The 24,202-nt window shown below is 46.6% G+C and overlaps 2 protein-coding genes across 3 annotated transcripts in view; one reads left to right on the plus strand and one right to left on the minus strand.

The window, feature by feature from the left end:
• The window catches only part of MRPS27 (mitochondrial ribosomal protein S27), a 125,284-nt gene extending 120,855 nt beyond the window's left edge, over positions 1 to 4,429 (plus strand). The window contains exon 18 of the transcript XR_003431654.1: positions 629 to 4,429. The gene's annotated coding sequence lies outside the window, so the exon portion shown is untranslated. The remainder of the gene's footprint in view (positions 1 to 628) is intronic.
• The window catches only part of MAP1B (microtubule associated protein 1B), a 94,114-nt gene that overhangs the window by 20,357 nt on the left and 49,555 nt on the right, over positions 1 to 24,202 (minus strand). The window contains exons 1-3 of one of the 2 annotated variants that reach the window (XM_027100878.1): positions 7,423 to 8,202; positions 4,358 to 4,440; positions 1,756 to 1,896 (exon numbers count right to left, since the gene is read on the minus strand). In XM_027100878.1, coding sequence (XP_026956679.1) covers positions 1,756 to 1,887 — 132 coding nt within the window. In that variant the 5' untranslated portion in view covers positions 1,888 to 1,896; positions 4,358 to 4,440; positions 7,423 to 8,202. Of the gene's footprint in view, positions 1 to 1,755; positions 1,897 to 4,357; positions 4,441 to 7,422; positions 8,203 to 24,202 lie in introns of those variants that run through there. The other variant, XM_027100877.1, reaches the window with a different exon arrangement.

Here is a 24,202-nt window from a genome sequence, read left to right on the forward strand (position 1 = left end):
GTCCAGATGGGTGGATTGTGATACCTCCAGATTTAAAATTCTGGCAATGACAAACCCTTTTGTTTACATATGTCCTCTGTTCTATTTTACTGTAAAAAAAAAAAAAAAGACAAACCAATGACATGGGGGTAGAAACCAACCACTAGAAACTAACTGTGGAACTGCACAGGAATGTAGGAGAGGCACCTGTGTTCACGTAAATGAGCTGAGGGTTCAGGGCTGAACTGAACCTAGAGCAAGCCAGTTAACCGCCCACCCGGTACTGGGCCACGGGGCTGTTTCCAGGCCTCTGCAGCCCTCTCCCTTGCCCAGGCCAAGGTGCTGATAGTGGGTGTGACCTCTGAGCTACCAGACAGATGCCCAGCTGGCCCTGGGCAGAACACGAACCTGGGGACACAATCTTGTGTAAGATTCTGACAATACAGTGATCACACACCCACCTCAGGGCAGCAGGGAGAGTGAGAATTAGAGCTCTGGCTTGGGAATCTCAATGCAATCAAACAAGGTTGTGAGGGAGCCCTGGGCCCTTTCTCACTGTGGGGGGAGCCTGGGCTATCTGCCTCGGGACCCAGATGACATCATAACTTCTGAAAGCTGGAGAAAAATGTTCCTTTTTATTCCTCCCCAGTGAGTGGAGAAACAGTGATGTCATCCGACCAGTCTTTCTACACAAAGCCTCCAGGTGAACCTAATGAAGCTGGGCAGTTTATTTACAGCTCTTGCCAATGATGGAAAGTACACAGAGGCCTCTCTGTGACTCTCCGGGCCAAGGAAGATTAAATGCAGAAAGACAGATGGCCCTTCCCAACATCCACGGGACTAAGACGCCGCCATCTCAGGAAGTTCTCAGGAAGATGGTTTTAAATAGATGTGGCAACTCCTCCTGTCAGCACGTCCCTCAACCTCTCCATGTAGAAACCTGCTATCAGCTACGGGCAGCCCCAAGCTGCTATGGTGACAGCCCTGAATTGTCACTCTAACTAGGAGACCAGAGGCGCGTTATTTTGCAAAGAGAAGTTTCCCAACCAGATAAATTCGCAAGCAGAAATAACCAAATTCAAATGTTCGATCTGATTTTACCAAATACCACTAGTATCCTATAATTTTCAAAACGCCACATGTATCATCCTTGAATAAGATATATTCGTTAGAAATATTAATGATCACGCTTCAGTCCAGCTATTTTAACCATCCTTCTCCTGGGGCATGGACATGTCCCATAGACACACCCCGTTTTCCTACATGCCTCCCTTTCTTGGGCTATTCAAGCAGCCCAAGTTCAAACACTGGGGCCAGGCATTAAAAGTAAGAGAAATCAGAAATTATTTGACCAGGATAAGTAAGTACATGCACTGAAAGAGATCAGGGCAGTTAAATCCTACCCAAAATCCAAGAGATCTTTGGAGTATTCTTTCAGAAAACAGGAAACCTGGGTTTTCTTTTGGACTCTGTCATTCCAAGTTTCTCCATCACCTCTGCCATCTGTAAAATGCTGACTGTACCAACCCCCCTCCATCTGTATCTCGGGCACATTCAGAATGGTTCCAATTAATTATAGATGAGTGCTCTAAATTCCTCGGGAGATGAGCCACAGGACTGCAGGACACTGCACCACGCGGTTTTGCTTATTTCAAAGGAGTGCAACACCCCCTCCCCGCAGCCTCCTATCTCCCACCAGCCTTTCAAAGATCAGCCTAAGGCTACAACAATAACCGAGCAACTGTAAAGCTTGGATACTCCCAGACAGGAGCCTACCTCTTGATCGGTGAAAATCTCTATGAAGTTCTGGAAGGAGAAAGAGCCGGACTGGAGAATGAGCTCTCCGGTATTTTCAAAGCACTGCCCCGTCAACACGAGCAGCTTGTGTCGGGCGGCGTCCGTGATCATTAAGCGCACCTGAAACAAAGCACGGGGAGCATGAGCCATGGGGGGCGCTGGAATCCCACCTTCAGGATCAGGCTGGCCCTTGGAGCTCTTGAAGTTTCTTACCAACAAGAATTACGCGTTCCCCGGTATTCACTTTGCCCCTGGGGTGCTGGACAGAGCCAATGACTGTGGTCACCAGCTGCCCATGAATGCCATTTTCCAAATCTGGCCACCACCAAGACAGTAGTAGGAGTTAACTTTCTCCCCTTAGTTTCCTTGTCTTTTTCAAAGCAGTCTCCACAGCTGGCAATCATTTGTTGCACAGCTGTGCCTACTAGCAGCGTGCAGTCCGTGAGACATGAGTATCTCACAGGCTGACTCACCAAGTACAGTCCAGGTCTCCCAACTGCTGCCTCAGGAAACATAGGTTTCCAGCTAGGGTCCCAAGTCAGCCCCTCCCACCCAGGACCCCTTTCCTGCCAAGCCATACACCGAACACACAGCTCCCAAAGCAGTCTCCAATGGGATCAGCAAGGTGCCTAACGTTGAACTTGAACATAAACAAAAGGCTGCCCTGATTGGGAATCTTTTAAATAGAATTGTAAACGGTTTGCACGAAAGAACTCTCTGTTCTTTAAGTGGCAGGGAGCCAGCCTGTCCTTCAGCAGAAATACCACTCCAAGCACCAAGGTTATTCATTCTGAGCCCAACTCAGTTCAGCACAAAGTGACTGCCAGGCATCATGCTAGGCACTAAGGGAGGGATGCAAAGTAAACAGGACGTGACCCACTGTCCCCACAAACCCCAGGATCCAGGGAAATGCACATGTACCGAAGTAATTGTTCCAGCCCCATCTGCTCCACAGGCAAGCCTGGGTTCCTTAAAGAAATTCCTCATTTTTTCCTTCTTCATTTCTCACAGCTGTTCCAGGCAATCTGCCTGCACATATATTCAACCTCCAGCTTTTTTCAAGTTGTATCTACTTCCTGATCCTGATGGCCAAAGACAGATTGCTAGCCCATCACTTGCCTCACCTTGTACCTTCAGGGATTGTCAGAGAGGTCCTGCTCATCTGGAGCAGATGAAATGGGATCAAAACAGGCTATATAATGAGAGCCACAAAGTGGAAGCAAACCAAATGTCCATCAACTGATGAATGAATAAATAAAAGTGGTATACCCATACATTGGAATACTATTCTGTCATAAAAAGGAATGAGGTACTGATACGGGCTACGATGTAGATGCCTCTGGAAAACACTACGTAAAGTGAAATAAGCCAGACACAAAAGGCCACATATCATATGATTCCACTGTCTGAAATAACGTGCTCAGAACAGGAAAATCCATAGAGGCAAAAAGTAGATTAGTGGTTGCCGGTGGTTGGGGGAATGGGGGTGACTGCTAATGGGCTTGGGGTTTAGGGGGCTGATGGACACATTCAGGAATTAGATACTGATGATAGTTGCACAATACTGTGAATAGACTAAACCCCAAGGAACTACATACTTTAAAAGGATGGATTTTATGGCGTGTGAGTTATATCTCAATTTTGAAAAACAAGCTACAGTCACAGAGATGCTCAGCATGGGAGAAGAGATGCTGTGGATGGTGCAGGCCCCTGGGCCTGTGGCTATTCTAACTAACATCCAAGAAGCAACTCAATCTCAAAGGTACCAAACTGCAGTAAAGACAGTGGGAAACGGAGGTGGAACAATTCTTCTACCCTGGGTGAGCAGGGATTCTTGGCGTCAGCCTAGTTCCTACCTTACAGTAGGCTCTGAAATACCCACTCTCTCTGGCAACAATTTCATATGGTGGTAATACAAATATTAATACTGAGAAAAGCCAACATATATGTTTCGGTTGTCGTATGCCATGCTGTGTTCTAAGCACTTGACACTTCTGGACACAAAACTAAATGTCAGTGCTATTATGATCTCCATTTTATAGAGGTGGAATGAGACAAAGAGATGGTCAATGACTTGCCCAAGGCCGCCAGCTAATAAGTGGCAGAACCCAGGCAGTCCAGCAGCAGAGGCCGTGCCCCTGGCAGCTGTGCTGCCCTGCCTTTCAACAGTGCTAAGGGGGTGGGCAAGATGCTCTGAAGGAGGCTTGCATCTGAGAAGCCATTGTTCTCCAAATTTGGGTCATGAAGGTCTCAGCCTGAAGGCTTGCAGTCTCCTTCCCCTGCTACCTCCCAGCCAGACTCCATCCCAGCAGCACACCCTCCAGGTATACCCCCACATTCCACACCCGCTTCACCTCTACAAAATACTCCAGTTCTGGCCAGCATCTTCCACTCCGTCCTTACTGAAAGGGGCAGTCTCGGGTGGTACTGATGCAGAGAACCAGCCACTGACTAGGGGTATGGAGGCATCCCTGGACCCAGAACCTGTCTCTCCCTTGTCCCTCTCTTGCCACCTGCCCAGCCCCTCTCATCAGCTGGGTCTCCGTCCACTGTGTGAGGCCCTGCGGAGCCAGATACTTACCTCAGTGCTGACTGCTTCATCTGAGGGGTTGATCAGGACCACTGTTTCTAAAACGTCACTTCTGTGATGAAGGATCTTTTGTCCTGCAGGCACAAAAACACAGACAAAAGAGGAGACCTATAGCTTTTCCGAATTAAAACCGCCCCGCCTGCTTCTGGGACAGCAGAGGCACTGCCGCCCAGGGCTCCAGGATTCCCCACTGTCCTGGGAAACACAGTTGGTGTCACCAAACAAGATGGTCCGGGGCTCCACGGGCTCTCACAACCCTCTAGTTGTCAGGGTTGATCGCCAGGCTGCCTCTGCGCGTTAAGGGCGGTTTTCATCTGAGACAAGGGGTGGATGCCAGTAAAACTCAACAGGGCTCTTGACATTTCCTTTCTCATGGTAATTGAGGATGTTTCTCCGTATCAGCCTTTCTTCTGGTGAGAACGGTGCTGAGATTAACTAGGAGCCTTACTATGAATGACATACCAGAAACCCCAGCTAACAATTAGCCCAACAACCAGAATGTCTGTCTGAGGCAGGCTTACAGTCTGTTGGGGGATTCATTCATTAATTCACTTGCTCATAGAAAAGTGCAGAAACTGTGAGCAAATAAAGATGGGAGAACAACTTTCCCTCTGGAGAGGGTGGCCAAAAAAAAAAAAGACAAGCAAAGTGGATGGAGACCATGAAAGCAAGGGGACGTGAGGATGAAGGAGCCTGTCTGAGGAGGGCTGAAATTCTTCGGGGCTTTTGGCTCCCCGCACCCGAAAGGATTTAGGAACTTCAGGTGGCCAGCATGGTCTACGGATGACCTTCTACAAGCGTCTCCCTCCTCAGACAATGAGATGAAAGTGATCAAGCGGATGTATGGCCAGAGTGGGTGATACATGCTCTGGCAGTGGGTGACGGACAGAGCTGCAGAGGGGTGTCCCTCAGACACACGGCTGGGAGATACGTGCTTGGGATGGTAGAAAAGGAAGGACAATGAAGCACTGGTGACAGGAGGAAATGGAATAGAATCTGAGGGAGACAGACACCAACGGAGAATATACAAGAGAGGATGGCCAGAAAGCAACTGCTTTCCAGGCAAACAGTTCTTCCAAAAGCTAAAACAGAATTTCTCTATGGCCTAGCAATTCCACTTTAGGTGAACTGAAAGTAGGAACTTGAAAAGAGACTTGTAGGTCCATGTTCACTGCAGCATTTTTCACAATAGCCAAAAGGTGGAGCCAACCCAAGTGTCCACCGATGGATGACTGGAAAACAAATTATGGTCTATCCATGCAGTGGAACATAATTCAGCCATAAGAAGGAATGAAGTTCTGATACATGCATCAATACGGACCTTGAAAACACGCCAAGTGAAATAGGCCAGACGCTAAAGGACAAATAATTGTATGACTCCATTTACATGAACTATCTAGAGTAGGCTAATTCACAGAGTCAGAGAGCAGATGAGATTTACCAGAGGCTGCAGGGGGAGGGATTGGGGAAGTTACTGCTAAATGGGTACGAGTTTCTCTCTGGGGTGATGAAAAAGTTTTGGGAGTAGCAGTGATGTTGCCTAACACTGTGAATGTAATTAATGCCACTGAATTGTACATCTAGTAATGGTTAAAATGGCAAGTTTCGTTTTTTATATATATTTTACCAGAAATGAAAAAAAATTATTAACGCAGTGTATCAAAACCATTGAAAAGCACATTTTAAAGGGGCGAATTATATGGTGTGTGAATTGAATCTCAATAAAGAGGTTAAGAAAAAAAAGAAGGTGGCTTTAGCTAGGGCTTTTTTCCTTTATATCATCAAGGAGCAGAAGAACTACAGAAACAGAATATTTTGAAATACTTACCACCATCACATTGACGAGCCCATTTTCCTCCATTGTCTTATCTTTGCTAACAGCTAGTATTTACCAGTAAACCCCCACATTAGAAATGGAAAAAGCCCAAAGTAAATAATCGTTTCAGGCACTGTTCCAAGCCCCTCAAAGTACTAATGCATTTAGTCCGCAGAAGAGCTCTATGACAGAGGTACCATGATTATCCCCTTTTACTGTTGAGGACAGTGAAGCCTATAGAGGAGAACTAACGAGCCCCAAGTCACAGAAGTGGTCACGCTGGGACCTGCACCCAGGCTCCTGAGCCCTCCGCCTCACTGCTCTGTGGATGAGGGTTTGGAAAAACAGACATGGTGCAGACGTCGAATGCCAAAGGGAGAGCTTGGGAAAAATCCAAAGGAATAAAATCAGAGATGTGCTTAAAGAAGCAAGAACCCAGAAAGCATGAGGAGAAGAATATTGGCAAAAAGAAGAAAACAAAGCGAAGGTGACAGAACACCCACATAAAAGAGGGTGAAGTTAAGGGAAGGGACATGACGTTTTACTACAAATGCCTGGAAGTGAAGAAACTCCAAAACAGAACAGTGTCACACAGTTTGAGCACGTGAAGGACTAAAGCCTCAGGAAAAATAATCCAACTAAGCCATGGCAAAGAACATTTGTTTACTGTGGACGCTCAAGCCTGTAACTTATTAGACAGGCTTTTTGGCTTAGTTGTTTTTGCTTTTGACGAGCATGTGCATTTCAAGCTAAAGCGAAAGAACATCAAACTGAATTAAGCAAACGATAAAACGACAATCAGCAAAACATAGAAAACCGTCCCTTTTCTAGGTCCTTCCATCAGTGGCCTCCTCGAAACAAAGACTTCAGGAGCTTCAGAGGTGCTTAAGTTGAGGTGAAATTACGCGAAAGCTTAAGACTAAGGAAAAGTGAGTGTTCATTTCCTCGATCGTACTTTGGACGTGCCTCCTTCTGGCACCCAAAGCCTCAGGCAGCATAATGCCAAGGTGGGGCTGTGGTCATGGCTATACTCTGTAGGAACCCACAAAAGTAGATCCAGCGAGGTACATGGAAGCAGCTCCTTCCCCAGAGCTCCTCTTTCCTAAGTGATCTACACAGTGCCCAGACCCTGCTAGCTGCACCCTCCCAAATGCAAGTCCAAGCACAAAAGCCCAGCACCCCCTCCCCGAGACACGCAGTGAGGACCCTCCTGCCAAGCCCCCTGGAAGGGGGTTCTTACCATCCTCAAGAAGTTCCTTTCCTCTTTGGCTTCATCACTTGCAAACAACACAAACGCCACGTGACAGCTGCCGTTTACCTCTACTCCTTCCAAGTCAGTTTTTGGACCTGTTGGCTCAGGAATTCAACCAAGGACGTTTTCTCTGCCCATCTTTGGAAATACGGACAGCAGTGACACAGACATGCACCAAGATGCCATGGCTGCTCCTTCAACAAAAGCCTTTTTACAGGATGGGATTTGAATGAAGAAGGGGATTTAAAGAGAGAGAGAGAGAAGCTTCAAGCTCTCATCACAGCCGACTGTTGGCCAGATTCTCGCCCCAGACGACCGACAACGTAAGCAGGGGCCGGGCCTTCCTGGCATCTGGCAGACCCAGGGCCTGCACGAGGGGCCCGGGCAAGCCATGCCCGCACTCCCACATCCCAGTGGGGTGCCAGCTCTCCTGGCCGCAGGCGGCTCTGGGCTCGGGCTGCTGCGACGCTCACGAAGTTGCATATTTGGGGAATGTTTCACACTGGGAAACAGGCCAGGCATTCTGAAGGAGAGGCCACCACCCTCGCCTGCAGAGGTCTCATTCAGTTGCTTCAGAAAAGAAGTTCCCAGAAGAGAAAGACAACGCGGTTGCAGCCTCTCTCTTTGCCATTATCGCCTGCATTCTCCAGAAACAGCTCACAGGGAAACCATTAGGCAGCCCGGATGAATAGTCAGGTCTCCTCAGCACTGGTCTGGGGGCACCAGAAGCGGGGGCTTGGGATGGACTGACTGTGTCACTTACTGCCGTGATAAGAAAAAAAGGTCCTTGAGGGCTTCCCCACAAAACTCAGGGTCACTGTGAAGGCTCAATCCTGGGCGGCAGGGAGGGCGGGGGGGACTGTTATGTGACAAAAAGGGGTGTGCTGCACCTCGGAATCAAAAGAGGAAGGCCTGGGGACCCCCTGAAGCAGCAGGGCCTCACACACAATGAGACTTTTGTCTGTGGGCTCCCAAAGGCTATGCTTAAAACTCAAATAAGCCTGTATTTTTCAGCTATTGTTGGACCCTTTTTTAATTACTGAAATTCTGACAGATTAACTCAATCTATGTGTCTTGTAAGGTTGGGCTGTTTTAGTGGTTTACGTTTTACTGTATCCAGGTGACTTTGAAATCTCTGAAAGCAAAACGTCATTTTCTAGGTATTTGATTTTTAGGACGCTTATAGGGTCTTATCTCCACAGAGTTAATATTCATCTAAAGACGCACAGACACGCACACACACAGGCTCTCTCCTGGTTTCAGAAGGGTCCGACCGTGGCTAAATTAAAAGACACGCACTGTTGAGGAACAGCCATAACCCAGCCCCATAAAACTCAGAGCCTTCTCGCCGGCACACAGCTCCCCTTGTCTCCCACACACATCTCACACGTCGGCCCCAGAACACACGGGCCTAGGAGGCTGTGGCGTCTCCGCTGCCAGGCCAACACCAGCCACGGTCTCAGCCCCGGCAGGCAGCGCTTAATGAAAAAGCTGAGCGCAAAGGAGAGAGTGCTGGGCCCAAGCTGCAGGGGCGCTAAGAGATGGGAGAAAATCCTTGATGAAAATAATAACCAGTAACGCTAAAACCTTTCAGATTGTCTTTAAGAGGAATGATAGCTGCATATCTTGGGGATGACTACGTAATTTCCATTTCCATGAATGATCGCAATCCAGAACCTTATCCCTACAACTTGCTTTTCCTAAAAAATGAACTCTTGTGAGCATAATGAAGAAATGGATATGAAGAATAAAGATAGCTTCTGTATCCATTCAGTATCGGGGGGCGGTGAGGAGAAGCGTCCTGAACCACTGATAGGGACGGACCGGTAACTGGGACGGGAGAAGAAGAGCCCTCTGCCCGCCAGCCCTGCCCTTTCCTCCGCCAGCTCCCGCCGCTGCCCTGTCTTCACCCACAAGTCCTCCAGCCCCTGGCCCTCGTGAAAATCAGAGTGGACTCTTTTTGGAAAAGGAATTTGATATAATGATTTAGCACTACAAAAAGGTCCAATGTGCAGAAGCAGAAATCTTAGAGGGTTAAAGAAGATTCTAGAGTTAGAAAGGGAAATGCATGGGGTAGAGAAGGTCTGTGATTATTTAACTAAAGGGAAGGTTTGGTAGATCAAGAAAAGCCCACAAGCACAGAAGGGCTTGAGGTTAAAGTCTGTTTTCCTCAGAGGGAAGGGAGGGAGGGAGGAAAGAAAGAAAATGACAGCAATGAGGGCTCTCCAACTCTACCTCTTCACCAAAGTGTATTCTCAAAGAGGAAACCTCTCACCTCCAACCGTGTCAGTGCAGACCACAGGACACCAGCTGTCACCCCAGGGCAGTAAAACTCCTAATGCTGGAGGGAGTTTGATTCCCCAGGGGCTCTCACACATCAAAATCAACTCCTTATCTTTCTCATCTGTCTGTTCTTGCAGCTTGCAGCCTGGGGCTGGGAAGAGGACCCTTTCCAGGCAGGGTGTCCCAGAGGCAAGGGAGAACAAGGGGGGAAAGACAGCAGAAGCATGACCCAACCCTGCGAGCTGGTTTTCAGGTCACACAGGTGTGGGAGCACCTTCTGTGTGCTTCCCGCTATCCCACCTGGATCAAAATACACATAAAGGGGCTTCCCTGGTGGTGCAGTGGTTGAGAGTCCGCCTGCTGATGCAGGGGACATGTGTTCATGCCCCAGTCCGGAAAGATCCCACATGCCGCGGAGCGGCTGGGCCCGTGAGCTATGGCCGCTGAGCCTGCGGCGTCTGGAGCCTGTGCTCCGCAATGGAAGAGGCCACAACAGTGAGAGGCCCGCGTACTGCCAAAAAAAAAAAAAACACCTAAAATAGGAGGCAAATGCGTGGAAGTAAGAGCATCCAACTCTTTGCCAGAGAGCCCATCACAAGAACACAGCAGTAAACCCTTCTGCCTGTAGACGGCTTCAGAGTTTCCAAAGCACTTTGTCCTGTGGGTAGTGGTGCCCTGTTTAATCCTCATAACATTCCTGTAAAGTGGTGGGAGCAAATATTCTTTTCCCCTCTTCATGGACCAAATATCTGAGGTCTAATGACTTGCCCAAGGCCTCACAGACACTACAGGAGAGCAGGACTAGGGCCCATGTCACACGCCATGCAGCCACTCGTGGCCAAGGCTGTGACGCTATCCTTTTCTCCCTCTTTTCCTGATCCACCTCGTCCAAAATAAAGGTTTTCAAGTTGTGATGCCAAGATTCTCCTTTGTAAGCAGTAAACACGCAGCCTGGGTCAGCCACTGGTCAGCCAATGCCTGCCCACTCACTCACTCACCCTTCCAGCGGGCACACTGGCCTCCCACACACCCCGAGGCCAATTCCCTCTTTGTTTCTGCTGCACAATCGGAGCCCAGTTCTCTCCCACCTTACCCCTGAAATTCCTGGAAATGGTGTTTCTTTTCTACTGGAAATACATTTTTTCTGTTTCTGCATTTGTCTCAACCCCGATGTATGTTCCTGAGTGTCATGTCATTCCCCAAATTTTCAGTGTTTGTTTTTTTTTAAGAGAATAAGAACTCAAATTCCATTATAAACAAGTTCAGGAGACTTCACAAATAATTTTTTTTTTTTTTTTTTTTGCGGTACGCGGGCCTCTCACCATTGTGGCCTCTCCCGTTGCGAAGCACAGGAGAGGCCGCAGGCTCAGCGCCCATGGCTCACGGGCCCAGCCGCTCCGCGGCATGTGGGATCTTCCCGGACCGGGGCACGAACCCGTGTCCCCCACATCGGCAGGCGGACTCTCAACCACTGCGCCACCAGGGAAGCCCCTCACAAATAATTTTTTAAATTTAAATAAGTTGATCATTGCTTGGGAGGTTTTTTTCAAAAACTTAGAGATATCTTTTGCATTACAGAGAATTTAGTTATAATGGAATTTGAGTCTATACCTATTTTTCTTTACATTTTCTGGACCGAACTATCTTTCTTTTTTATTGTCATTTGGTTTGGTTTGGTTTTTCATGTACCTGCTGGTCCTTCCACACCATCATTCTCTTGGGCTCTCTGCCATCTTCTGCTTTATGTTTCCCTGACCTTTCGATGCCCAGATAAGCAAACAACCCAAATTACCCAGGCTTCCGAGGCTCCCTCGTCCCAAGCACGTTCACCGCACAGAGGTGCAGGCACCCTTGTTCCTGGGGGCGGGCGGAGCCTCCTTTTGCATTTCCTTCCCATCCTGTTCCAGCTGCTCACACTAGGAGCACAGCTCGTGAGGAAATGGGATGCCAGGGACAAAAGGTCTATTCCTTTTGCAGGGTTCTCACAGTGCACCGTTTTTCTAAATCCTCTCTTCGGGGTTTTCTCCTACCCAATCCTGCTCTCCTAGGTAAACTTCTTCCCTTTCCCCACTCCCTTTTCTAAGGGTCTGAAGGCAGAGGGATGAGAATCCAGGCTATCAAGGGTTAGAAGTGGAAGAGAGTGGAAGAAAGCTGTTTGTTTCCTTTTTCTTTCCCCCTATTTTATGCTCTGGCTGAAAGAAGTAGAAATGAATCTCAGAGACGGTGTTGATGAAAGTCTGGATCCCTGGAGAGCATCTACGGGGAAACAGTAGCACCCAACATTGGCACCAGCTGAGGGTGATAAGATAACCTGAAGGTTGTTTCTTCAAAATGTACAGATGTTACAGATTTAAAAAAAAAAAAGTGAAGGGCGATGTATTAACCTGTCAGGGCCGCCAACTCCAGAGATCAACATCTATCTAGCACTTTACCATTTGCAAAGCGCCTTCCTCTGTGCTCACCCATTTAAACCTTGATGAAGGTGTTCCAAGTCTATGAACCCGGTCCTCTGGGCTACAGCGAGGTGGGAGGTTTGAGTGCCCTGTTCTCAGCAAAACCTGCTGCAGACAAAGAAAAATACGTATATGCTCCTCAGGCATAAGACAGGAGTCCCTTCTGCCTCTGAGATGCGAGGAGTCGAGCAGGCCAAGGAGAGAATCTCCTACCCATGAGCCTTGAGAAGGACTTGCCAGCCCTGTGGAAGAAGAAACTAGAATTTCCTCATCCCATAGAATGGGGGGACCTGAAGGAGCCCTGGCGACATTGCACCCCACTCTTCTCCCTCTACAGGAGAGAAAGCCGAGCCTCAGAGGCACAGAGGCCCATGATAGGTGACTGTTGTGTTTGTACAGCTGCCAAAGGCAATTCCTATGCATACTGTAGACAGTTCTGTCTGGGGGTAGGTGCTAAAATACTAACACTACCTTTCGTTGTTATGCACTTGGTGGCTTATAAAATCTTTTCTACTTTGCATGTTATCTCAGAGCATCACAAAGTCCAACTGTTATAATGATTCCTTTTTTACGGCAAAATTGAAGCTGATGAAGCAGGTTGTCTAATAAGAGTTAGCCGTCTTATCCAGCAACACAGGGATAAAATAAGCTGTTGAACTAGGTTTTAAATCTAGCCCGTCTGAATCCTGATCCCCATTCTTGTCACTGCCTCCCAATGCTTCTCAGATTGTTTTAGGAGTCTACAAGGTCTGAAACCTTATTTTTTAAAAATAAGGTTTATCTGAGATACATTTCTCTTAGTATATTATAGAATACTCCCAGAATTGGGGACCCAGGTTTGGAAATTCTTTTTGTATTGAGGGATACCTGCCATGTTCCAGGTACCCTACCAATTATGAGGTTAAACCATAAGATTGCCAATATTAGCTACTTTTTAACTCAAAAATGACACTTTCCTATGGTTCAACAATTAGACCTCACTTTCTTGAGATCAGAGTAGGTTTCGGAGAATGTTTTTTAATCCTACTGGTCTTTCCTTGCCTTTGTAAGAGATGTTATATCCCCTGTTTATTAAGACAATGTGAATTACTTAGAGAACACACCTTTCTAAAGTTTAATTTGGGCAAATTAGTGCTACCTTCATAAACTAGCATTGAGATTAAAGCACGAATGGGATGCTATACCTACCCTGAAGGGAAGAGAGTTTCATGGGGAGACTTGGAATTTTGAAAGTGTCTAATTTGGGAAACGTAAGCAGAAGTAGTGTCTGACACACAGCAGAGAGCTCAATCAATATTTGATAAAGGAATGAATAATAAAAATGGCTAAGATATACTGAAACCTGCCCCGGGTCAGGCACTGACCTAAGTTATTTATGCGCGGTTATCGCATTTAATCTGCACATTAACCCTATGAGGAAGTCATTAATCCCATTTTACAGATGAGAAAAATGAGGCACAGGGTAGTTAAGCAGTAGCCCAAAGGAATATTAATGAAGGATGGAAACCTGGGTGGTTAGTGTCCAGAGCCCAGGCTCTTAGCCACAAAAGTCATTTTAAACGGGAGGAGGGAAGACAGAAGACAGTGAGTTCGATTTGGGGCACGCTGAATTTGAGGTCTCTCCCGTGGGAGAGCCAGGTGGCTCTGTCCAATAGGCAGGCAGAAACGTGGATCTGATGCTGAGGCCATAGGTTGGGCCATAAGCACAGATCAGGGAGGCATCAGCATATTTTAAGTGATGCTCTTGGAGAAAGAGCCTTTTGCTGAGAACAGTGTTGGGGAATGCCACTATTTAAAGGGTGGGCAAAAGCGGAAAGAGCTGGTGAAGGTGATGGAGAAAAACTCGAGAGAAGTGATGGTGCCACCGACTTCTCTGCTCACCTTCAGCCCCAGCCCCTGACGTGACCTATAACGGCAGTGCCGTCCTGATTTGCAAACTCAAACCACCTCCGCACAGAGGAGAGTCGAGGCAGAATATTGCAAATACATTGTATCATCCAGTAATAACTGATACCTGCTTTACAAATTCAACCCAAAGCATACGCACTTTGACCTACATATCCACTGCCATGATACTATGCTTAGCCCGTGGGCATGGCTTTATTTTTTGTCTGGGAGACATCTGCCTGGTGGAGGGAAAAGACTGTAGGTTGGCAGTTGTCAGGGTGTAATATTCCCCACAGTCACCTGAGAGACTTAATAAAATGCAGATTTGCATGGCCCACCCTCAGGCAGTCTGATTCAGGAGGCTTGGGTGGGGCCTGGGACTCTGCATTTCCGAAGTCTCAATTCTGATGGTTCTGTGGTCCCTTCTTTGAGAAACAAGACAGTGTAGATGCTGAATGTGCTACTGCTCAATCACAGCATAATAAGTGATCTTATTTTAAATCATCCTCACATTGATTTCATGCATTACTACCCTAAGGTCTGAACAGACTCTAGAATTATTTCCCTTGGGAGCCAGTGTGATCATTAAAGGCTCAAACGACTTTCCCCAGTCAGTATCGATTCTCAGAATCATCTGACAGTTTTATCTGGCATTTAATTTGCCATCAAACTTCTGCCATTGATCAAATCCAGGGAAATGGTTGACCTTTCACCCTCATCTGTTACTGTTCAGAACCAAATCATCACACGATTCAACCTCAAAGCCAGCTGCCTTAAAAACAAAAATCAAATCAGTCCTTTTGGTATTGGCTATTGAAAAGGAAACAGAAAAAGAAAAAATAGCTGACATAACATATATCACACGTACTAACTAATAATTACTAATCCCCTGGTAGCTCTTAGCCATACACCAGGGAGAAACAGCAGGAGTTGAATTTTTCCTGGTAACGTCCCGAGGGGGCAATGCAACCCGCAGTAGTAGCGTTGGGCTGGGGCACAGCAAACAGCTTGGTGATCTGCCAGGAAGGGACTTCTTGAGGTCAAGATCCTGACCTGGAAGTATGAGGCTCAAGGGACCTGAGATCTGGCCTTAGCTGAAGTGATGCCTCCACTGCCACCATCTGTAGTAAGTAATGAGAAGGTGGATACACAGTCTTGTGTTCCAGCTGCTATGAGTAAACCTGGTCATATCTCTTAAAGTACCTGGCATAAAGCCTTAGCCCAACCCAAGGGAGCTGTAATTTTGTTGTTTGTGTTAGTTCTGTTTATTTATACACTGCCTCATTCAGAAAGGGGGGTGCGGAAATGGCTGCCCCGCCCAGCATCTATTTCTCCTTTACATGTGCCTGTGTTGTCCCGTCCTGGGTTGGTGCCTGGGCTGCCCAGAAAAGTACAGCCAATTCTGATTGACCTGGGTCTTCCCTCTCCTAGGGCTGAAGGGTGATGCTCAGCACACCGGGGCCAGAGCCGTGATTCCTCTTTGCTTTCCTGTTCTTTGCCCTCAGTTATGTGCCCTGTCTGCTGACCCAGGATGTGAAGTTTCACTTAACAGCCTGGTCCTCAGCTTCTCTGACTCAGACGCTCTGCTCACATCTCATTGATTCCGGAGCGCACTCTTTCCATTTGTAAAGGACTTTTCTTTAGAAAACCCGTGGCTCCTAGCCAGTCTTTCATGATTTCTGCTCACCTCGATCCCTTGCCATGCTCTGACAAATGGCCCCAGCAGACTGACATCTTTGCTCACATGTTTTCCTCCTTAGTTTGCTCCTATGTTTTCCTCCTTAGTTTGCTCCTTTTATTATTCTTTTTTTTATATTTATTTATTTGGTTGCACTGGGTCTTAGTTGCGGCAGGCGGGCTCCTTAGTTGTGGCTTGTGAACTCTTAGTTGCAGCATGCATGTGGGATCTAGTTCCCCGACCAGGGATCAAACCCAGGCCCCCTGCATTGCGAGTGTGTAGTCTTAACCACTGCGTCACCAGGGAAGTCCCCTCCTTTTCTTATTCTAAGTGAAGGAGAGGTAAGTGTCCTCCACCACCACCCCAGCTGCTCCCATGTTATCCTCTCTACTCTGTGTGTGTTGTTCCAACAGGCAGCAGCAGGAGAAGGATGTCAGGAGTTGTGTTCATATTTTTCACCAGTGCACTGAATTTTGCCTCTGGTCGTTCAGCCACCCTCTTATGATTCCTTAAAGAATTAACATAGGGCATCATTAGGAAGATTCCATCTTGATTTTCTATTCGTCTACAAGGTCTTCACAAGGTCACCATCAGTGGGGTACCACTCTATGTTGCCAAACCACACTTGACCTTCTGCGGGAGACTGTAGCTGAATGACTACATCTGCAGACTTAGGAAAATTTAATGTAGGAAACAAGGACTAAATTCAGGGCCATATAATTAATTAATATTTACTTAGCAGAGATTGGTTTTTGACATGATTCAATCAAATCTGGCTAAGGGGCATTTTCAAGGCAGTGTTAAGTGTACTCTGAACCAACAGAGGTAGCTCTCCTGAAAAAAAGTCCAAACCCTGTGATGCAAAGTGATTCTAACAGATAGTCAGTCAGTCAAGCAAATTCTACCCTCTTCAATCATCTTTTAAAAAAGACTGAAATTCCAGTTTAGAATAAGTTCAAAGACGAAGGTAAATTGGGGACTTTGGGAAAACTTGCTTTTAAGAGAATCTCCAGGTTTTAATTTCGGTGAGAAGTAACAGGTTCTCATAAGAAAATTAGCATGCATAAAATCACTTTCTACATTCCTATCTTGTATTATTCGCGGACTGTCAACCACTGCGCCACCAGCGAAGCCCTCTTGTATTATTCTTTATTGGTTAATTTTTATGTATTTATACACATGGAATATATGCACTTTCCACGTGTATGCTAAGCAAAGTTCTTAGAATGCATTACTCTTTGTCCTTTCACAGACAAAAGAGTGTGAGTTGAGAGTATGTTTTGTCCCAAGTAGAAAATGTCGACAGGTAAGCTGGCTCTGGAGAACAGACAGAATCAGGTTCCCCAGAGCGTCCTCTGCTGGAGCCCTGGGGTATAACTGAAAGAAAGAACATAAAATTCTGCTCCAGAAAACAACACTCTGAACACCTGCCCATTTATTTTGGAGTAGAGGCTGTCACTGGAGAAGCCAGAAAGGTCAGCTGGGTACACGAAGGTTGTATCAGGTACCACTGACTCGATTTTGTGAGGTTGGAGCACAGGTGAGAGCCTGGAGTGTGCTGGTCACGACCAGGGGCTGCACAAGTGCACTAGAAGGTTCCTGGCTCTTCCCAATCCGGGTTTTGGTATCTTCAGTACGAGGTTCTCCTATATAGAGAACCAAATACCAGGGGCTTTACTGCAGCCTGGACGGTTATTCTGTAAATCACACTGAAGAAAAGGGACCACTGTTCATCCTGCCTCCAGGCAAATCCAATACCATCCTCCCTTTAAAGCCTTAACTTTTTTCCATGAAGAGGTTCCAGGACCTGCTGGATGTCTTCCCTCTTTCAGAGAAACGCTTCTGGATCAGGGTCTGGATGTGGTTCTGGAGGCAACTTCCTAACTGAAGTTGGGCCAGAATACCAGCCCCAGACAAAGAGGATGCTCTTTCTCTCACAACTTTAGGCTTCACAAAAGGAATCTGCCCTCAGACAACCAGGACTTGGGGGGAAACGGGCCAGAAGAGGATTTCTGTGTATAAAATAGAGGCCTCCCCACACAGGCACTTGACCATGTATCCAGTATCTTTTGTGCAGTGTGGCTAAATGTTTAATCCTGGGACAAAAAGCCTTACAGGAAGTTTAAAACATCTGAAAAAGATGCTTAAATTTATGCCACTTTTTCCTTACAACTCTGAAAGGATATAATCTGATGCTTTGATGTGTTTTCTATACGGTTCCAGAAAATATCTACATTGTCTTGCTATCAGACCAATCAAATTCATTATGAAATTTCCTAAATGTCTCATGTCTCCAAAACTGCTTTAAAAAAATAAATTACATTTTTTAATGATAAAAAAATTAAGGGTTATTGGGGTAAAGACAAGACGTTCACTTATCGATACTACAACCCTTGGGATTTTGATGTCACTGATGAAGAAAATATATTTTTCTCTTCCCTAGCCCATTTTTTTCAATATAAAATGTCTGTGCACTCTGATAAGCTTCATTAGAAAAACCATTATTTTAATATGTTGGTCTGTTTTTACTTGATTTAAAGAATGACAGTCATTCAAGGGTATCTAATGGGACACTAGAGTCACATGGTTTGACATGTTAAAAACAAGTTACTGAGAGAGTCTTTCCTATTAATGGATAATTATTTAAGTGGGCTCAGTTGCGTGCCCTCCTCAGTTCTGCATTTCTGGCTTGGCCAGAAGAGCCGCAGAGAGAGAACCAGCCCGTGCTTTCTTACTAACATTTACTGGAAGCTGTGAGAACTACTCTGGAGTTTCATCTTGCTACCTCTATGTTCACTCCATTGTTTAAAAAAATCCAACTAACAAAGTTCGGACTAGGAAACCAGACCCTTCTGCTTACTTATTCTCCATAAGGTTGCGTGGGAGAGGGAGGTGCTCACAGAGCCGAATGCTAAGCCATTCTGTAAACCCACATCCCCCGTTTCCCTTTGTTCCTCCTCCCTTTTTTGTAGCGTCTACATTTGGGCATTTCTGCGCCGCCTCTTTGGTTTCAAAGCTTTCCAACGGAGCGTTTCCAGTGGAAAAAATAAAGGAAATATAGCAATTAGCATACATTATGTGACTGTGCTAAACCAGCACACTCACAAACACGTCTGGGTGACAGGCAAGGCGGCCCTGTTTTGTCTTGTTTCCTGCCCGGCGCGCAGCCTGCCATTTGCCAACCAGAGACGCCCGCCCCGTCCCCTCCTCCGCTCCCAGCTTTCCCAGCCGCTGCACGGCCCAGCCAGCCTAACTGGCTCGAAGTATTTAATGAGTTTCTAATTCAGTTTTGGCTCTGGAAGCCGGCCAGCTGCTGGTGCCTGGGGCTTGTATTTCTCTTTCCACGTTATCAGAGGAGAGTCCCAGAGACAAATTGTGGCACTGTTGGACTTCCAAGGTCTCACGTTATCACAGGGGCTTGCTGGCTGCAGACAGTAAAGGAGCTAAAGGTAGTCACCCACCCCAGAGAGCCGAGGGGAAGATGAGGGAGACACCTCTGGGTGCCTGGAAGCGATTTCTAGGGAGTGAATACTGCTCTGTTATCACTGGTACCTATTCCAGCAGATGAGAGCAAAGAACCAGACCACACTGAACGCTCTTTGGGCCAAAACCACATGCTTTTTACACACAGGTGTCCATCATATAGCAGGACCCTGGAATACTCTCCACCACAATTCCAGTGGTCAGTTCTCTCCTCTCAGACGCGGGAAATGGGTCCCCGAGCTGCCCTTGCCCCCTGGACTCTCATGTGGATCACGAGACAGCAGCACTGCTCAGAGGCGAGGCTCTGTGTGAGCCACAGAAGCCACAGGGCTCTGGGAGGAAACGTTGGGAAGACGTTCTGAGGCTCAAAGTGCTGGGACACACCTCATAAATTAGGCAGTTTTTACACCACAGTCACACAAACCGTAGCTAGGATGTTTCAACCTGTTCTACCCGGTCCTTCTGGGTTTTTCCATATGTTGCTCCCTTTGTCTAGAAGACTGGTCCCCTCCTGGCTGCTTCCTATGTTCCTTCAGGTCTTGGAGACACACCACCACCTCTGGGGAGTCTTCCCTGAAGGGCCCAGCCCCAGAGCAGCTGGGGCTCACTCCCACGATCGTAAACATCACTCTCAGCTTTCCCACGTGGTCAGAAATCAGGTTTCAAGATGGAATCCGGTGCTTTCTTACAGGGGGGTGCTCGGCCTTTATTTATTATTCATCCGTGGGATGACAGTGAGAAGAAAAGGCCTCCTTAATGGAAATGGTAGTTCAAGGTTTTGAAAAGAGTATAGTACTATTAATTGAATAATGGATGCAGAATCATTAAAAAGAGACTTTGCAAATGAGGCAGACAGGGAAAGATACTGATTCAGACTATGAGCTATCCTCAGATATGTTTAAATAGCTGCATAAAGGTATCCCCCATAAGCGGATTCTACCTATTCATAAATACCCGAGAAGAAGTTGTTAAACAGGTACCTGATTTAATCTAGTCATTAAATAAATGACTTTACCTACAAATATGGGTTTTAGATCCAGCTAATAGTTTCAAGCACTGTAGAGTCAAGGCACGTTCCCAGAGGCTGGCTGAAAGGGGGCTGAAAGCACGTTCCCAGAGGCTGGCTGCCCGCACTGTAGAGGCGGTGTGAAACCAGGAGCTGAGGGTCCAGCTGGCAGCAGTTCTAGCCTGGGGGCTCCTGGTCCTGGCTGGCCACCGGGAGCACGGGAGGTGCTTGTGAAAATTACACGTGGCTGCCCCCCGTCTAGACCTACTAAGTCAGAACCTTAGAGCCAGGGTTGAAAGCTGTGATTTAAAAGCACTGGGTGATGATTCTGATCACCAAGCAGATTTGGGAAGCTCCGTTCTACAGACTGTTCTAGTGCTGGGGGGAGGGCTGACCTCTCCAGAAGCTCCTCTAGGGGCCCCTTTAAATCCTAAGTTCCAGTGATTTATAACCACATGTGACACTGTAAAAAGCAACTCCTCTGGGAAAGTTCTCCTCTTATCAATGTATCAAGATAGTCATCTCTAGGATTTGAAACAGGAGATAATCTAAGGGGCTTTCACAAGTTAAGAAAACAGGAAAAGAAAGAGGTGGCACGCTCGAATGAAAGAAAAAGACCTCCGGCCAGGACGAAGCCAGGAGAGCGAAGAGTCAAAGAAGTCTGGAAGGAGCTAGAAGCCAATGTGAGAACAAGAACGAATGACTGGGCAGAGGCCGTGTTTTACTTCATGATCGGGTATAATTCGATTCACCAAATCCTGACAGAGTGCTGACCCTGGCATGACCCTAGAACTGTGGGGTAGTGGTCAGCAAAAAGAGCAGGATGGCCCCACTCTGACCCAGGAGAGAGAAGTGCTCATGGGAGTAACTGGAGTGCTTAGGAAGGCTTCCGTACTAAGATGGCATCTAGATGGGAGTTAGAAGATGGTGGGGAAATGAAGCAAGAAGGTGTACGGCAGGGAGCCCCAAGCCCTAGAAATGAGCCATCAGGGGTGAGGAGATCCAGTCCAACTAGAAGGCCTACAGCCAGTAATCCAGGTTTGGAGAAATGTGAATTTGGATGGATCTACTCCAAACCCCTGTCTTACAGATATAGACATTAAGATTCAGAAAGGCTAAGTGACTTGTCCAGGGCCACACAGCAAGAGAATGTGAGAGCCAGGAGTCAAGCGTGGGTATCCCGACACCCAAGCTTTTCCCTCTCCTGGAAGGACCACTGCAGAGGCTGAGGATGCTCCCACAGAGCTTCGTGACCCCACGGCTCTGGGATCCAGATGCCTCCCTCCTGCACCTGCACTCTATCCCATAGCAAACGGAAGCACCCTGTTAAGTGACATAAAAGGTATCTGATTCTCAGTCTAGATATTGCTCAGATTCCTTAGTGGAAGCCAAAGTGGACTGAGAGAGAAGCAACTGAAGCTCTGTTCTTAGGTTACCTATTTGGATCAATGATGGCAAAGACATCGAACCTCATCCACTTAGGCTAAAACTGTTGGTCACACATCCTCTCTTCTTTTAGAAAAATAACAAACTGGAAAACATAACTATCTTATTTACAAAACGATATAGTGTGGAGGCAGGGAACTCTATCACAGAATGTCCAGTAAGTCTCCTCTCCTCAGGCTCCTTTTTTCCTGTCTTCGGAGACCCCTCGTGGCAAACTCTGGAGGATGGACGAAATAAAAATCCTCATACCCTGGCACAGGAAGGCTTCAAGCTGGGTGGCGTAATCACCTCCGAGCAACACTCACTGTGCTGTAATTAGTATTTCTCCCCATGTGCATTCATAAAGCGGAAAGATCTCAGAATGAAGTAGGAAGTGTTTTTTAATGATAATGATTTTATATTTACGAAGTCCCCACTGTGTTGGGTCCCTCACGATGCACATAAACAAAATCTTTGGGCTCCACCGAAGCGACAACATCTAAGGAGGGAAAATCATGCGATCATCCTTATATTTCTTTAGAAATATTTCATTATCACGACCATGGGTAACATAGGTAACATAGGTAACCACAGTGGGTAAGGAAAGAGCTATCATCTTTTGTTTTTTATGAACTTTCTTTTTAAAAGAATGTTTTCCTTTTCCTTAGAGCCATTTTATTTTCATCTCTCCTCCAAGGAGTAAGATAAAAGTGGAGAAAAAGAAGATGCTTTCCCCATCATGTCCTGACCCTCACATCAAAGATTTTTCAAGGTAATCACTTTGAAAAGATCTCAGAGGAAATGAAAAGGTCTTTCAAATGGTCATATCGACAATGACTTTCATAGGAGAAAAAAAACTTCTGCCTCTATTCTCAGTTCTTCCCTTTCTTTCCAGCTCAGACACTCATCTTGTCCATCATACCAGTTTTATCACAACAGGCCACATCCCTGATCACAGAACGTTAGGTCTTAAGCACCACAGAAAGTCCATTGCCTTTCACCTTGGATGGAGTCATGCTGCCTACAGTGCTGTCTCAGACCTGAAGGCCCATAAGGTCTCTGAACTGCTGTCAGTTCTGGTTCTTGTAACACCTACCTTTTCACCACACCATCAACAGAGCCAAGTGTGACTTGAGGGTGCAGAAAACCCCAGAAGTAGGTAAGAAGGGCAGAGGAAGCCAGGAACATCACCAACTGCGGCCACTGCAACTTTCCCAGTCCGTCCATCTGCCGGACTACGGGCTGTTATGGGGCAAGAGGCCCTTTCAGTTGAAAAGAATCTCAGAGAGGGACGCATTTCAGTTCATTCATCCCTTCACTGTAGCACCAGTGCTAGCACTAATTAAGAGATTTCTTATAAGGCTTCCTGATATTGCCTATAGTACCTGTCTCCAGGAACAAGACTAGCCCTGTGCACTCTGCTTAAATAATATATTCCAGAAGAAGATGATCGCATTATAAGGCTACTGAATTGATTTAAAAAAAAAAAAAGGCACCATGGAACAACCAGCCACAGGGACATTTATGAACGCTTCTCACCAGAAGAGATTGCCAAAAAAGGAGTTTATTTCTAAACAGTGTGGTAATCAGCCAGTCTATTCCCAGCCCACATCCAATTCCTAGACAACAGTCATGGCTGCTGAAATAACGTCAGCTATTTCCAGCCAGGCAAAATAAATACAGGCTCGAAGAAAAGTATAACTTGTAGTAAAAGACGTAACACTACTGATCCTGATTCAAGATGTTATTCTCCTTTCAGAGTCTTTTCAAGTGGCTGCAGGAGGTCTTTTCGCTTAGGGTGGGCTTTAGTTCCAACTCAGCCCCCTTTTCCTCTGTCCCTGATGCACACTAACATCATCTTCCTTTCCCCTGCCCCCCCCAACCTCCTCTGTGCTCAAAGTGAAAACGGAAATACGAGGAAGAGAAAAGAATGGGTGGCTTGCTCAGTTCAAAAACATATTTTTGCCCTTCTCCACAAAAACTGAAATAGACCTCACATTTTGGCTCGAGAAGAAACCACAGAAAGATAAGGAAGCAGAAAAGAAGCAAGTTGGGCGTGACTCCGATGGAGCCCCGTCCTCTACCAGGTGAAAAGCATGATTTCCTGTGGACAGAGGCGGTGTGTGCGCCATTTCTCAAGTTAAACAACCATGAGGAAGGCCTGGATCTCACGCTATTCGTGAAACATTGTTCCCCTGAAAACTGGACTCAGACTCAGATGCGAATTTGGTACGAAACTCTAGTTCCTGTAGGGCCCCCGAAATCCCTGTTGAACCTTTATAAGTGTTCCTTTCTTCATTTCCGTCGTTCAATGGCTAGAGGGCACCCTCAAAAATCCACCGATGCCAACTTTTAATGAACATTAAGAGAGTCTAGGCACTTCCTCCTCCAGGGCATAAACTAAATCACTGGTATAATGATGTTTATCAACAACACAATAGGTCAACTTAAACCACATAATTTCATGTACACAGCCAAGCTAGAAGATGGCTTATTGTTAATTACTTACCAGCCCTTAGGAAGTAAGCACCTAGCAATATTCTTCACTGTGTT

Source organism: Aethalodelphis obliquidens, unplaced genomic scaffold, assembly GCF_003676395.1.
Source record: "Aethalodelphis obliquidens isolate GAN/ISIS:26980383/991018 unplaced genomic scaffold, ASM367639v1 scaffold4, whole genome shotgun sequence".
In the NCBI taxonomy this organism is placed as follows: domain Eukaryota; kingdom Metazoa; phylum Chordata; class Mammalia; order Artiodactyla; family Delphinidae; genus Aethalodelphis; species Aethalodelphis obliquidens.